The sequence below is a fragment of the Varanus komodoensis genome, unplaced genomic scaffold (assembly GCF_004798865.1).
Source record: "Varanus komodoensis strain SLA01 unplaced genomic scaffold, ASM479886v1 scaffold60, whole genome shotgun sequence".
Classification (NCBI taxonomy): domain Eukaryota; kingdom Metazoa; phylum Chordata; class Lepidosauria; order Squamata; family Varanidae; genus Varanus; species Varanus komodoensis.
Window position 1 is genome coordinate 2979335 of NW_025336223.1, and position 16469 is coordinate 2995803.

Consider the following 16469-nt stretch of genomic DNA (forward strand, 5'->3'; position numbering starts at 1 on the left):
CAGCGGCGTGTCTGCAAGCAGCAGTGCAGCTGTGGAGTACTTAATTCTGGAGATCTCCTGGAAGGGGAATTGGGGAGATATGTGGTTGTCGTTGTCTGTTAGGGTTGGAGGAATCCTGGAAACAGCAGTGAACAATTGGGAGAGTGCTGGGGGTGCGACCTGGGCTTCATCAGATGGAGAGGGAGCAGGTCACTGGGGCTGGGCTAGACGTGACCCAATGGGGGGGGGGGGGGACTGAAATGGGGGGGAGTTGGAGGAAGTGAGGACAGCTGGGCTGACGAATGCAATGAGAGGGGAAATCGTGTGGAATGACTGAGTGGAGGGGGCCAAAGTGGGGAGGGGGTCACTTGGGCAAGTGTTGTGTGCATGTAACAAAGAGAGGAGGAAACTGTGTTTGGGAGTGATGCTGCGAGAAATGCCTGGTTGGGATCAATGGTTCTTTGTACTGAGGGGGCTTGGGGGCAGGTCCTGAATGAGTGGCTTTGCGTTTCAGGACTCGGCCCACACCCCTGCAAGTGGGTCCCCAGTGACTAGCCACACTTGCCTTGGCAGCCACTTTGTGAACAGGGCACCTCAGCTCCCAGCAGCTGCTTGGGAATGCTGCCCCCAACACTTGCTCCAAGTCCTAGTGGAGCCTACTAACCCAAACAGAGCCCTCGAATTTAAACTCAGCCATGTGCATCCAGCAATTCCCCTCTGAGGCCTCAGACTGCTTCTGCTGACCTCTGAATTATTTGGCTCCAATTATTTGCATGCAATAACATGCATATTTTTGCGTCTTTCTGGTTCCACCAGGATGAATTATGGAATAATTCACCCAGACATCCATAGTTATGGAGCAATTGTGCATGTTTAAGTAAGTTTGAGAGACATTTTTTAAAACCAGTACAATCAAGTGGTAATGAACTTCATAGAATGTGATGCCTCATGATGCAGGCGGGGGTGATGGGTGTCCAACAAGCTTGAATGCTCCCATGTTCAAAAACTAAACAAACCAAGCAAGAAAACCTGTGCCTAAGGAGTATCACAACGATCAGTGGTTAACCTTGCTTTCTTTCCAGTATACCCTGTTCCTGTGTGTTGGGATCACCAGTGGTTCTATCCTAAAAATGATTATCCTGATTCTCTAAACTGGATTTTAAGCAATGTAAGGTACTGGAGCTACTACCCTTCTTCACTAGGATACGCAGGATGCAGCCAGATTTTCATCATCTGCTGATTGCCTCTAAAAAGTTTCCAAATGCCCATATGGAACATCAACCAAGAAACCAGTCAGAAATAAGAAATGGGACAACAGAGGAATTTTTTACTTCCAGAGAAAGGGTAGTTAATAAATTATTGTCTCCAAAAAATGGCTATATTTCAACCTATCTCTCTGGCCAGTTGGCTAAGCTCCTGCAATAGCATCTATATGATGCGTTTTTTCAACCCCAGACTGATCATGGAAAATGTTGTATAAAAGAATGAGGGGAATTTTCCACATGCAGATGCAAATAGGAGGCATTTCCAAAAACGGTATTTGAGATCAACCATCAATTTGACAAACAAGAGTTTCTATTGTCTGAAGAAAAGGCACAATATTAAATATGTTTCTGCTACTGTACTTCAGTCAATGTATTCTAGCAACCAAGTTCCAAGTTCTCACTCTTTGTCTACCCGCTCCTTCCCCAGCCCAAGTTATCAGTCCACAAACTGCGTTCATGGCTTCACCCAGATGTTACGCACTGCAAACTACTGCTTGCCTTCCTTCTGATTTCCCAGGGAGCCACATGCAAATAAAGGGGACAAAATGCCCATGTGTGTACATGTGTTTAAGCACCCATGTGCATGCATCTGAGAAGTATGAGCATAAGTCTATAAAACGAGTGGGAAGTTTGTGGCCCTTCAGTCTTCTTGTCCCTCAGTTCCCATCATCCAGCATTGGTTACACTAGTGAAGGCTGGTATGAGTTGCAGGCCAGAACACCTGGAAGGACTCAGGTTGCCCACCCTGTTTTAAACATTTGCTTTGGCAAATACTGTACTACATCCATTACACAGGTTTGCTACATAAAGCATGGAGCTACCAACATCAGTGCTGAGCTCTGTTCACTACAGTGAAGGACACTCCACTTTTCTTCTTCATTGCCCATTTAAGTATCTTTCACAAGCTCTTAGGAACCTGGGAGCAAACTTCCTCCTCCTCTTCTATCCTATGTGAAGTCTGTGATGCTGTACAAAATGGGTTTTGTATCGGAAGCCTTTGCCACACTCGGCACACGTATAGGGTTTCTCTCCCATATGAGTTTTCCGATGTCTTATGAGATGTGAACTCTGTATGAAGCCTTTCCCACACTCAACACATTTATAGGGCTTTTCACCTGTGTGGGTTCTCTGGTGCTGAGTCAGTGTTGAAAAATCCCCGAAACATTTCCCACACTCACTGCATTCAAAGGGCTTCTCTCCCGTGTGGGTTCTCTGGTGGTTAACAAGATGTGAGTTCCGACTGAAGCATTTCCCACACTCAGTGCAAAGGAATGGTCTGTCTCCTGTATGGATCCTCTTATGAGTGAAAAGGTGGGAGCTCACAGTGAAGTTTTCCCCACATTCACTGCACATGTACGGTTTTTCTCCTGTGTGAATTCTTTGATGTTTAATAAGATCTGACCGCCAGCTAAAGCTTTTGCTACATTCAGTACATTTATGAGGCTTCTCTCCCACTGGAGAGACCTCAGATTGGACATCAAGACTTGCATTCTTTTGGATTGTTTCCCCACATGCGGTGTAACTGAAAGCTTCTATTCTCAAAGGAATCCCAGGTGGTGAGATGATGTCTTGAAGGAGCCCCAGGTTGTCTCCTGGATCAACAGAGTCCTGTTGTGGCTGGTCTTGGCAACCATCCCTCCATTCCTGATCCTCAAAGGCTCCTGCCTCACTGGGACTCTGAGAGGGATTCTGTTCATTTTGGAGCAAAATTTCATCCTGTTGCACATTCTCTGGCTCATCACCTTGAGAAAGCTCATCATATTCACTTGGGATCTCATAGTTTCCTAGAAGAGAGAAATGTCAGGTTTGTGGGTTTGGATGAATCATAAGAATCCCACTAAGTGCACCTGAAGGGTAGGATCTACTGCTTAATGCCACTAGACTGACTTGGGAGACATACATCTTTACTACAATGATACAATCAGTCTAAAAAAACAGTGATGCAAAGGATTACAGGAACAGTGCCAACTTGGCCTATATTTTGAATTTTACTCCAGGGATCACCTTAAAAAATCAACAAACTGGCCCAGCAACTGTGAACTGGACAGAGATACCTATTTACTCAAAAGGGAGGGACGTGAAGGAAGACTCATACAGAGCCCAACCAAACACAGGTTGGAACTCATTTCTGAGCCTACTGGGTGGCGCTGAGGGTGGCAAGGAGGGAGTTCTTGCCCACCAGTATTGTGTCTTCTCAGTGCCACTCAGCAGAGCTTCTCTGAGTGATTTTGCTATCTGGGCCCGAGGGAAAGAGTTGGGTAGAACCCTTGGTAGCACGCTGTGGCACGTCTGCACAACGCTTTAAAGTCATTCACATTTGTCATAACTTGGACATCACCGCAAATACGTTTCCATCCGTCAAGGAGCTCAGAGCAAGATCTGGCTCGATCTTGTTGGATATGTTTCAGTTGTGCAAGGCTGAGGATGCAGACGGTGCTTGGCTGGGTCCAGTCAGCTGCCTGTGTGCTTGATCCTTCTCCCTAGTGGCTTATGGCATTTAATAGGAAAGGGGTGGCCAGCTGAGTTCAGGAAGTTTTCGATTCGTTGGCCACTTTAATGGGGGCAGTAATTAGGCCACTCCTGAAAAAAGCCTAATTTGAACCCAGAGTATGTTAATAACTGTAAGGGTAGTTGCTAATATCCCCTTCCTAAGCAAGCTGTTTCAGTGGGAGGTTGCCAACCAACTCCAGAAACTCTTGGATAAATTATTTAGATTCGTTTTGATCAGGATTAGGTCTGATTGCCCTATCACATGAACTTGGACATTAGAGGGACAAGAGGAGGAAGACCCTAGTGATATTCTTGGGCCTCTTAGTGGTTTTTCATCCCAGCATTCATGGTGTTGCTCTGGAAAGGTTGCCCAAGTTCAGAGTTGGAAGTACAGCCCTGGAGCAGTTCCAGTCCTACTCCAGAAGGTGGTGCCGGAGGATTATTGCTCTGCTCCTCTGCAGTTATGCCATTTATCATTTTATCCCCCAGGCTGCTTAATATCTAAATGAAACCACTGGAGGAGGTTTTCCAGAGTTGTGGGCTGGGTGTCACATATAAGCGAATGAAAACCAGAGCTCTCTCTCCTTTTCATCAAGCCTAGAGGAGGCAGTGGGCATTCAGAGTCAGGGATGGGCTAAATGAGAGCCAATGAACTGAGACTTGACCTAGACAAGATGGAGGTACTATTAACGGGTGGTTCATCTGCCCAGGTAAGTGATGTGCAGCCTGTTCAGAGAACTGTTGCAGGTTCATATTCTCAGGTGCTCTTGCATCCTGTATTGTTACTAGAAGAATAAGCTGCCTCTGTGGCACGGAGCACCGTTTGTTTGAAACATTCATATGCTGCTCACTGTACCACAACATTTATTTATTATTTGTTTGAAGCATTCGTATGCTGCTCACTGCACCACAACATTTATTGTTTGAAACATTTGTATGCTGCTCACTGCACCGCAACACCTATAGGCAGCTCACAATGTGGTCTGATAAACCAATTATGTCCTTCTCAGGACAGCGATATACTAGCTACGATATGCTCTGGGAACCTCACATCTGGATTACTGCAATGTGTTATTTTGGGGCTGCCTTTGAAAATGATCCAGGAACTTTACCTGATCTAAAATAAGGCAGTAACTATTTATTTCAACTCTTCTTGCTACAACTATTAACACAGACTGGGCAACATGAACGCATTATGCCAGTACTCTCTTGTGTGCAGTGGCTGCCAGTCCATTCCTGGGCCCAATTCAAAGTGCCAGAATTGACCTTCATATCTCTAAACAGTTTGAGGCCAAGTTACCTGAAGGATCATCTCTTCCCATGTCAACTGCCCAGACTGTAAGATCAATGCCAGCAATCCTTCTCCAGGGACCCCCGTCAAGGAAAGTGAAGGGTCTCTTCAGTTGTGGCAACCTGTTTGTGGAATGACATCCCCACAGGCTGCCTTTGCACCTATACTGTTGACTTTTCAATGCCTGGCAAAGTCCTTTTTCTTTGCCCACTCTTTTTGCCTCCTAAGTATAAAAATTGTGCTGAACATGTTTTTAGATCTTTGCATGGCTATTGATTTTTATCTTAGTTATTACTTAGGTTTTATTCTGTTTTAAACTTAGGGTTTAAATTTAAGATTAATTTTACCTATGAAGTCAGAGGAGACTTCTCTTTCTGTAGAGTCCAGAAGAACAGATGCACACAATTCCTCTTCTACTTCCATCCACAGGAATCCTGCTCAGCACAAGATAGATAGATATTCAAGTATGTAAACTTTCTTCCAAGTGCAATAATCAGTGGAATAACCCATTCACACAAACACCACCAGTATCTCAACATACCAAAAGACTATTTTCTGCAATTATACTCGTATAGCAAATCAGCATCCACCTTTTTCATTGCCTTCTGGTCATACTCTTCCTCTGCCATTGCTGTGTACTATTCCAGTATATAGTACATTTTGAAATTAAGAAACCATATGGAGTTTTATAAAGGATTAAGAAGACAGGATGCTCCCGGTAAGTGGCCTATAATCTAGATGGGAGTCATCAGAAGAAAAGAGGGAAATGGAAACCAGAGTAAAAAGAGCAATTATTATACAGTGCCTTCACTGGGTGGCAGGAATTATCTTCCAGCAGAAATAATCTCTGCTGATGACCCTTGTTCTGGAAACTAGTAATTCCATTCGTTTCTAGTTGCTTTAAGAATGGCCAGCTTCCTGTTGTACTAATGGCAGAATACACTGCCATGTTCACAGGATAGAAGACCGCCTCCTGTGTATGCCACTTCCTAGCATCTTCCTTTTTGCCATGAAGCCTATTTCAAATAAAACAGGTGATATATGAAAAATCTTTATAAACAATGCACAATCTTATTTCCTAAATTCCATGGCAACAAAATACTGGGAGTAAATTACACAAGCCTCCCCAGAACTGTTCTTTTCGCACATCAGAACTAGTGTTTTTCTTTTAAAGTGGTACAAGTGACATGAAAAGGCCAGTCAAATTACACTAGAAGAATGCTTAATATAACTGGTTTTACAATAACTCTGTTCAGATGCCAACACCAAAGGATCCTTGAGGAAGATAAACAATGGGTTGGTATCAAGTATGAGTTGGAAAGACACAATTAGGGCTTGCTCAATCTGTAGAGGCGCCTGCAGCAAATAAGCAGCTCCAAATCATGGTTTTTCTCTGCAGTTGTACATTCAAACCATAACTTAGGCTCTAATAATGGCTAAATGCAAAGCATGGTTTGATAGAAGGTCAAGATTCTCATTTGCAGGACCGAATTACATTAAAAAATGCCTGTTTATTGACAAAGGTTTAGTATTTCAACTTTTTATATCTTGTTTTTCTTAAAAGCTTCCTTCTATTAATTCCATTTCCATTTATTTTTCATAATTTAAGTTAGTATCTATCATTTAAGCTTATGGTAACAACTCTGAAATCTTTTGTGCTCTATGCTTCAAACTATTACGACCACAGTGATTTATTTTGGGGAGTGAAATTCACCATGCACATACATATGTATGTATGTATGTATGTATAGTTACATATAACAATACCATTTCCAGAGAAGCTGCTGTGTTCATTTGTTACAGCAAAATCTACGAGTGTTATCTCCAATACTGCTCTGTGAATTATTAAACTTCAGTGTAACTGTCAATGTCTGTACTTTCTGCATTTCATTTCCTTCTAAACTCACTCTTCATAAACCACCACTATCCTCCCAACAAATAATCTGCTGGTTAGGATAAAACTTAATGGATCTAAAGAAGTGGACTTAAGTCCATGAAAATCTATACTGTGATAAGTTATATTATAAGCAGCTAGTGAGCTGCTGAGGTCTTGGATCTATTTACATTAAAGATATCAGTATTCGGGTACTTGGGAAAGTGTGTGCACTGGGATTGGTTCCCAGCCATGGGAGATGATGGGAAATGTGCCACCATTTGGAAGGAAGATGGAGACACGTGGTAAGTACTTATGAGTAGCTACTCTGCAAATGTGTGACTACGGGATACGAGGTAGGAAAGGCACAGCACAGTAACCATTCACATTATGTATGAAAAAGGCAGGTTGCTTACATGTAACTGTCTTTCCTCGAGTGGTCATGCGTGCATTCACACATTATGGGTGCTGTGCCTGTGCGGTGCCTGTTGCTAGGAAGATTTACTAGCATTAATGGTTTTTAGAGGGAACCTCACCCCCCCCCCCCATAGTATAAATGGTCGGAGTGCCTGCCCTTTCCCCGGTCAGCTGAAGACCATCCATTCACCCCCAGGTGGAGCTGACCAGTATCGAATCCAGCACATAAGGGAGAAAAGAAATAGAAACAAAATGCATGCATATATATATAAATATATAGTATAACTAGAGGTATAGTATACCGTCACCGACACAGAGTGGGTCCGGTGGGCAGGTAGTGTGAATGCACAAATGGCCACTCGAAGAACGACAGTTACAGGTAAGCAACCTGCCTTTCTTCATTGTGGTCTCCGTGCATCACACATATACGGGTGATTAACAAGCTTATCACACCCGGAGGTGGGGCAGTGTCGTCACTGGAGAACTGTGGAGAGGTGGAGAGGACGGTGTTGCCGAAGGAGCAGTCCTGCCTGGCCTTGAGATCCAAGCAGTAGTACTTCGTGAAAGTGCACAGAGTAGACCATGTGGCCGCTTTGCAGATATCTTGCAAGGGAATGCCTGCACAGAGGGCAGAAGAAGTAGCAACAGCTCTTGTGGAGTGTCCTTTTGGAGTAATAGGTAAGTCCAGTTTTGACAGGAGGTAAGCCAGTTCAATCATCTCAAAGATCCATTTCAAAAGTCTTTGAGTATTATCAGGTGCTCCCTTGTCGTGTTCCAAGTATTTGATGAAAAGTCATTTGGTTTTCCTGAATGACTCAGTTCAGGAGCGATAGAAGGCTAAACACTGCTGGATGTCCGGGTGATGTAGGGAGTGCTCGACTGGTGTCAATGGAGTAGGGAAATAGGCCAGTAGCAAAATGTCCTGGTTAAGGTGAAAAGGCATCGCAACCTTGGGCCGGAAGGTTGGATCAGTGTGTAGAACCACTTTCTCCTTGTGGAAGTTTAGGTATGGAGGGTCGACACAAAGGGTACTCAGTTCACTGGCTCTTCTGGCCGAAGTAATCGCTACTGAAAAAAGCTGTTTTCCAAGGGAGAAGGTGGAGATCCATTGTAGCTAATGGTTCAAATGGAGGCTTCGTGAGAGCATGTAGGATGATAGAGAGGCTCCACATTGGAACTACCGATCAGGTCGATGGTTGAAAGTTTTATAGTCCTTGTAGGAATTGTAGGTGCCTGCAAGAGGGAAAGCTCAAGGAATAATCCTGTGGGCAATGCACCAGTTCCACATGCGAAGGTCGAGATGTGCCAATGGTGCTGACTTAGTACTGCCCTGTTTATTTATATAGAACATGGTCACTATGTTGTCTGACACTATCTGGACCTTGTGGTCTTGGAGGAAGGTTTGGAGGGAATGTAGCGCCTTGAAGACCACCAGCAATTCCAGGTAGTTGATATGCCTGGTGGTCCAGTGTCCATGCCAGGTGCCTTGGGTCCAAAGAGACATGCAGTGGGCACCCCATCTAGTCAGGGAAGCATCGGTATAAAGGGTCACGGTCGGCTCTAGTGCATGGAAAGGAACTTCGCAGGAGAGATTGGTATCGACAGTCCACCAGGACAAGGTCTGAAGAACCGAGTGCGGAGGTTGTAGTATCCGGTTGGGTCAATCGCGGTCCAGGTGGAAAATGCAATTGAACCAGAGCTTCAAGGGTCTCATTCACAGTCTCGCATTCGGCACCACCGAAACCGCGGGTGCCGTATGACCGAGCACCTGTTGAATCGAATGTGCAGAGACAGTCCGCTGGGCAGTGATCTGTCGAATAGAGGTGATCAGTCTTTTTTGTCGGTCCCGAGGAAGGCAGGCTCGTGTGCGCAGAGTCCAGGCACTCTCCAATGAAATTGATGACCTGGGAGGGAATGAGGCATGATTTTTCAGTGTTAATACAAAGTCCCAGTTGATCAAGCAGAGAACAGGTAGCATCAATTGAGGCCAAAAGGTCATCTCTCGACGAGGAAATAAGCCAACCATCCAGCTAAGGGTAAATGTGGACACCCTGAAGTCTGAGTTGGGCACAAACCGGAGCCATGCACTTGGTAAAGACTCTCAGAGTGGCGGCCAGCCCAACGGGGAGAACGTTCTATTCGTAGGTGTCAGTACCGACAGTGAACCGAAGGATGCACCTGAGAGCAGGAAAAGGAGGGAAAAGAAGGACAATAGAGGGGATTTATTTATTTTGAAAGGGTGAAGGGGAAGTGGGGAAGAACAAGAGATAAGGGTAGGGGTTCAGTAAGGGATGAACTGGGTTTAGGGTTATAAAGCTGCAAAGTGGCATTTTAGAGAAAAAAACAAGTTCAAGATTTAGAGATTACGTTGAGAAGCATGAGTAGACAAGCGAAGAGAAAAGGCTCGAGGCACGGCGAACGGCAGTCACGAGCAGACTGGGGAAAGGGTGGGCACTCTGACCATTTATACTACAGGAGGGGGCACAGAGTTCCTGCCAAAAACCATTAATGCTAGTAAATCTTCCCGGCAACAGGCACTGGGCAGGCACAGCATCCATGATGTGTGATGCACGGAGACCACGATGAAGAGCACTGCCTCTGTTTTGCTCTATCCTGCACCTTTTCCACCTTTACAATATCCGTTTTGAGGTGCAGTGACCAGCATTGCACAGAATTGCAAGTGTGGCTGCACCACAGATTTGCTTAAGAGCACTATGAGCTCAGTAATTTTTGCAATAGTTTAAACTGTGCAGCTTTTCTAATGATGCCCAGATGGATGGTGAAATGACAGAAACCTTTCTGTACAGGTTGTTAAATGTTCTATTTCACTCTCCAACTCACTGTGATTAGCAAACACAGCCAATAAAGGTATTATCTTCCTTCCACATCATTGTATTCAACAGCTGGGGTTCAGCAGTGACCATACAGCTTAGAACATCACACTGAAGAATGTACAACAATAAAACTAGGAATCTTGATTATTCAGATACTACATACTAAGTAGGAGTTAAGTGATTTAACTAAGCAGTGACAATGAATATTCCAACCAGCAGGAGGAACCAGCAGCCCATGTATTACTGACCCTCAGATGTTGGGTTTTGATTTTTGTTTTAAATCAGAGCCACCAAATCATGAGACTCAAGACAGTGAGATGTTAAGCATCATGGTACTCTGCAGCCCCCCCCCCCCACACACACACACAACTTGACCACTAGTGCTTGCACCTTTCCAGCTTAAATCTGAACTATGGTTCCCCAGGAGATTTGGCTCTGCTCTCAGGTCATTTGTGTAATGGAAAAGTCAAAGTGGAGCATGAAAACCTTTTTCTCATTGTAATAACCACAGCCACAGTTCAGATATCTTGAATAAACTGGCAGTTTGCAGAGCAGAGAGAACTAAGCACTATCCTCACCAAGGATCTAGATCAGGACTACTGCTTTTCAACTTGATTAAACTGGAATTAGTAAGAGATTTAGAACACTGAAATGACTAGTTTTGCTGATTACAGCAGACTATTTATTTCTAAATCTTATTTGTAATAAATTAATTTTATAAAACTACAAAGCTTGGCTGTAAAAGGTACAAACGCTATCTCCAAACTGCGTTAATGGAAACTAAAGATATACCAAAGTATAAAAAACAAAGAAAAAACTAAAACCCTAACTTCCGTATGCACTGACGGTTTCTGAACTGACAGGAATTAGCAGGAAAGAGCTAACTGTCTGAAAGGCAGTAAATGCTAGTGGTTAGAACTGGAATCATTGAGGAATAGAGTTTTTATTCCAATTCCAATGAGACATGCAGCTCATCATACAACTCTAGGGAAAATGTTTACTCTCACTATAGCCTACCCTATATTGAAGATAAAATGAAGGCCTGTGAACACATGAACAATGCCCTGTATTTCTTTGAAGAATTGTGGAATATTCCTCTTGCAGACTACATAGGTTTTTGTCAGGTTGTCACAGTGCCATGCATCTTCTGTACTCCAGGTTTATTGGAACCATGTTCTGCACTGCACATGAAGGAGCAATAAATTTACTATTGGCATTCCCCAAAATGTCTGATTAGGGTAGAAGAGTCATTGCAAAGAAGGAGACTCTATTCTTTCTCTCTGCTCCCCACCCTTGGCAGTACTTTCTTCTTCCCCTCTCTCTTCACTTTTCATAACAGGAACGGACAAGAAATGCTTTCCAGTGAGTAATTAACAAGGCAAAAAGGAAACCACTAGAACAGGGGTCCTCAAACTTTTTCAACAGAGGGCCAGTTCACTGTCCCTCAGACTGTTGAGGGGCCAGACTATAGTTTGAAAAAAAATGAACTAATTCCTATGCACATTGCACATTAAAAATAATTAAAATAAAAATTTTAAAATTAACATTTAAAAAATAAAAAATTTAAAATGTTTGCTCTGTTCTCTTGGGTTGTAGCAGAAGCCCAAGATGATGCTGTGCCGCCTGCCGAAAGGGAGCGCACAACACGAGGGGGAACCATGAGGACGCACTCGCCTCAGTCTAGGCCAGGGGTTGGCAACCCGCGGCTCCAGAGCCACACGTGGCTCTTGAATCCCTCTGCTGCAGTTCCATCATTCAAAATACATGCCAGCACAGCCCCCGATCTGCGACAGCCCCCGATCTGTTTCATAAATGCAACCCACTAGTTTTTTTATACATAGCATAAAGGTAAAAAACGATATATGCAGTGTTATTTTCATTTTAGAGGTCACACGAGTTTTGCGGCTCCTGGTGTTTTCTTTTCTGTGGGAAAAGGGTCCAAATGGCTCTTTGAGTGTTAAAGGTTGCCAACCCCTGGTCCAGGCCTTCCTGGCTCCTCACCGCTGCCCCGCTTCAGAGCAGCCGAATCTGGGAGAGCAGGAGTGGGAGGCCAGAAAGGCAGGCGTAGGATGGCTCCCCCTGGCCAGGAGAGGACCATGAGAAAGGGCTGCTTTCCGCGGGCCAAGGCAAGGGGAGGAAATGGATGGGACCTGGCCCACAGCCCGGGGACATGGCTCACATAGTTAAAAATAAATTTAAAAAGTTTTATTTTTCTTACCTTCAATCCTTTTATAGTTTCTTCATCTTATTCTCTCTTCTGTCCCCCCATTCTGTTTCCCACTTCATATTCCCACTCTGTATATGCATGCAATTGTGGCGGGGGGGGGGGGAGCCAGTGCACACGCAGTTGAGCTCTTACAATTTGGTGCATGTGCTGGCTCGGAGCTTTTGGACTTGCTTGGAGATCGTTTTCTCTGAGCGAGTCCAAAAGCTCTGAGGTGGGCTGGATAAATGAGCACGGCGGGCTGGATCCGGCCCGTAGTTTGAGGACCCATGCACTAGAAGGTACTTCCAATTAGTCCTCAGTGGAGAAAGAGGTTGTAGTGTGTTGCACTCATGACTTGGGGACTTGGCTGAAATCTGCCCCTAAGGCAACCTCTAAGGAGCCCCATGCTTAGCCGAAAGGAAGGGGGTACTTCAACTGGTCTGACTCCATGTCAGACAATTTCATTTGATCAGATCCCCTGAATGCCAACCAAATATTCCTTTTGCTGAGTGTTTGGCTCCAAGCGCTGCCTTTTGAATGGTTAAGTATCATTAACAATCAGAGACTAATATTAGCTCAAGAAACAATTATGAGAGCTCATTTCCCTATGCAGCAGCCATCTTCCCCAGTTTATCACCATTAATTGATAATGTACCTGACCGCAGCTTATGTTGACGGTTTGTATTGCTGATTTTCTGAAATATGAATGAGTCTTAAGAGTTTACTTGAATGGCCAAATACCCAACAGCACCTTTAGAAGTTGTACTCATGTGAAAGATTTTTATACATTTCGTATCTTTAGGCGAATGTATCTTACTTTTCTGGAACTTTACACAAAAGTATAACTCTCAAGAGCATACCTTAATCTTTCAGATTTCATGTAAGAAATGGCTCCAGCCCACAGTGCCAGCAAGCCAAAGGCCATGCAGTCCCATTCTTGTTGAAATAGCTTCATTCATTACTCTAAGAATGGTTGATCTCCATTAAGGGATGCCACACAAGTATGGCAGACACAACTGTTAGTGCTCACCAAACTCCTGTGCAAGCTTAACTCATCTACCCACAAAAATAAGGGGTAATGAAATTTTAAAATGCATATAGTGTATATAATACAGTGTTCACTATTATCCAGTTTCAGGCATCTGCTGGGGGACTTGGAACTGATCTGTGCGGATATGAGGGTCCTGGTATATAAATAGTAAGAAAACAATAGCCTTACTGATTTAATATATATAAGTCTTTTGTTCAAATTCAAAGCTGGATCCTTCTCCCACCACTCTACCTCATAGTTTTCTCTATTTGCATTTCATGTTTTTTACTTTCACAGATGATTTAACTGGAGGATTAATTTTGGAGTTTTTAAATCCTTATTCCAAGTGTTCTGCAGAGGAACTCTCTCTGCTATTCCATGTTTTGTTTTTATTATTTGTTTTTAGCTGTTTAAAACTTTTTAATATTCTGATTTTCTATCTTTAATTGTACTTTTATCATCTCTTTTTATGGGCCATGTAAACCACCCAGAGAGCACTGGCTGTGGGACAGTATAGAAATGCAATAAATACATGGAGATTTAGGATGCAACCCATACCTCAAAACTAGGTGGTTTATGGGCAGACCAGAACAAACCAAGTAGCAGAGGCAGTCTCTGGTCCAGTCCCTGTCCTGGAATTTCCACTAGACCAGCTTTTTTGCCCATCTAGGTAGAAAAACTCAGAGAGAGGAGGCTAGAATGGCTGCAGGATGCCTCATAGCCTGGTCTCTTTTTTCCTCTTCTCCCTGCCCCTCAGTAAATGGGTGAAGGAGTAACGTCAGAGCTCTGATCCCCAGCTCTGAGGTCTTAGCGATGTCTGAAATCTCAAAACTGGAAATCCAAGCTACTCTTACTAAGGGACACAGGATAATTCCCTTAAAATGTTCCAAAACAACTGTGTGTCATTCACACCTAAGAATGCACACAAAATCATACTTTATAGACTTATAACAATCTAGAATGCTCCCACTCACCAGAGCAGTGTAATCTGCACTGCTGACATTCTGAGGCTGGTGTGCTGCATTATTATTTGTGACTTTGTGCTCCAGTTCCTGGTTTTTACTCTGTGGGAACTCATTTAAAGATGTACAAGTTTTTGTACAATTTACTGAAATTGAAGTATTACATTGTTCCATTCCTTCTCTATCACAGTAGCAACCTTTGTGGGAGCACACATACATTTAAAAAGCACCCTGTGTTATTGATGTCCACCAGTATTTGACATGAAATATTGACAGAGAAAAAAATTAAAAGACACTTTAAATCAGGGGTGTCCAAACTTTTTGCAAGGAGGGCCAGATTTGGTGAGGTGAAAATGTGTGGGGACCGACCATTCAGCCTGAAATTCTTTGAACCATTAACATTAAATGCAAATGAACTATTTTATGAAAGACTAAACAAATAACTTTACTGAGATCTCGACTGCATTATATAGGCCAGGTCTGGCTCAAAAACAGTGGTTTGATGCGCAAGATGTCATGCAGGTGAAAGTCACTTAGTCTCGTCCTCACGCGGTTCTTGTTAATGTTCATAACTGAGAATGTCTTCTCGCACAAGTATGTCGAACCAAACAAGCTCAGCATTTTCTTAGCAAATGTTCGAATCTCTTGGAACCTGTCTTTATCCAGCTGGCGGTAAAAGTTGACAAAAGGGAACTGTTGGTGCCAACTGCGACACTTGGCGTCACACTGCAGCTCAATGAGCTCCAGCTGCAGGTGGTCTGGAGCGTCATCAGGGTCCACAGAGAAAGGAGATGAAAAAAGCGTGATCTCCTTTTCAATAGCTGCAAAATCCCGAAAGCGCTGTTGAAACTCTTCAGCCAGAGATGAGATGTCTGCTTCATACCTCCTTATTTGCACACTCATATTGTTCTGTGAAAAACTGGTCATATTTCCTGCAGCGATGGGAAAAGTGTGGTATTGGGCTGCGTTTGTGACAGGTGCCTTTGGAGAAGTGCCAGCTTGGTCCCAAAGGCTTTGATATGTGAATACAGTTGGCTTACCACTGCATTTTGCCCCTGAAGGCTCGTGTTCAGCACATTCAAATGTTGTGTTATGTCAACTAAAAATCCAAAATCAGCCAGCCAAACAGGATCAGATAGCTCTGGCATCGGTTGTCCCTTTTTTGCCAAGAATTGTCCAATTTCCTCCCTAAGAGAGTAGAAGCGCTGCAGTGCAGACCCCCAACTGAGCCATCTTACCTCGTTGTGATGTACAGGATCTCCGTATTCAGCCTGGATGTCGAGTAGAAACTGTTGAAACTGGCGGTGGCACAGGGCTTTGGAGCAAATATAATTAATAGCCTTCATCACCGGTTTCATAACATGATCATATTACAGATGTCTGGCACAGAGAACTTGTTGGTGAATAATACAGTGGAGTGTTATAGCTTTGCCTCCTTCTTCGCTGACTTTGTTACAGACTAGGGTTGATAATCCACTTCGCTCGCCAGTCATGGCAGGTGCGCCATCCGTAATAATCCCAGTGACTTTATTCCATGGTAGTTCCATGTCATCTACGGCGGAACAAACAGAAACAAATAAATCTGTTCCTCTTGTTTGGTCCTTAAGGCTCTGGAGGTCAAGTAGTTCTTCACTCACGTTCAAGTCATTGTCCACTCCTCTCAAAAAAATCAGTAAGTGAGCAGTGTCAGATGCATCCGTGCTTTCGTCGCAGGCTAACGAAAAAAAGTCAAACTCGACTCCTTTTGCCTCTGTCTCTTAATATCAGATGAAATGTCTTCAATTCTCCGTACCACAGTGTTACGAGCCAGGCAAACATTGGCAAACTCTTGCTTCTTCTCAGGACAAATTTTCTCCACCATTTTCATCACGCAGTCTTTAATAAATTCACCCTCAGTAAAAGGTTTGCAGTGCTTGGCAATCAGCGTTGCCACATCGTAGCTCGCCTTTGTGGCATTTTCATTTGACTCATGGGCTCCTGTGAAAAAGCGCTGCTGTGCTGTTAAAGCAGCTTCCAGTTCCTTCAATTTTTCGCTGCGTTCATTCCCAGTTAGCTTGTTGTAGTTAGCATGTTTCGTCTGGTAGTGCCTCTTGATATTGAATTCCTTGAAAACAGCCACAGT

General features: G+C 43.8%; 1 protein-coding gene across 1 annotated transcript; it reads right to left on the reverse strand.

Moving 5' to 3' along the window:
* Window positions 1-402: 402 nt before the first annotated feature.
* ZNF697 (zinc finger protein 697) lies at window positions 403-6886 on the reverse strand. The gene is made up of 2 exons (XM_044449786.1): window positions 5373-6886; window positions 403-3028 (listed from the first exon to the last, which is right to left on the reverse strand). The coding sequence occupies exons 1-2, from the start codon at window positions 5446-5448 to the stop codon at window positions 2187-2189; spliced, it is 918 nt and encodes a 305-aa protein (XP_044305721.1). The 5' UTR covers window positions 5449-6886; the 3' UTR covers window positions 403-2186.
* Between the last annotated feature and the right edge of the window lie 9583 nt (window positions 6887-16469).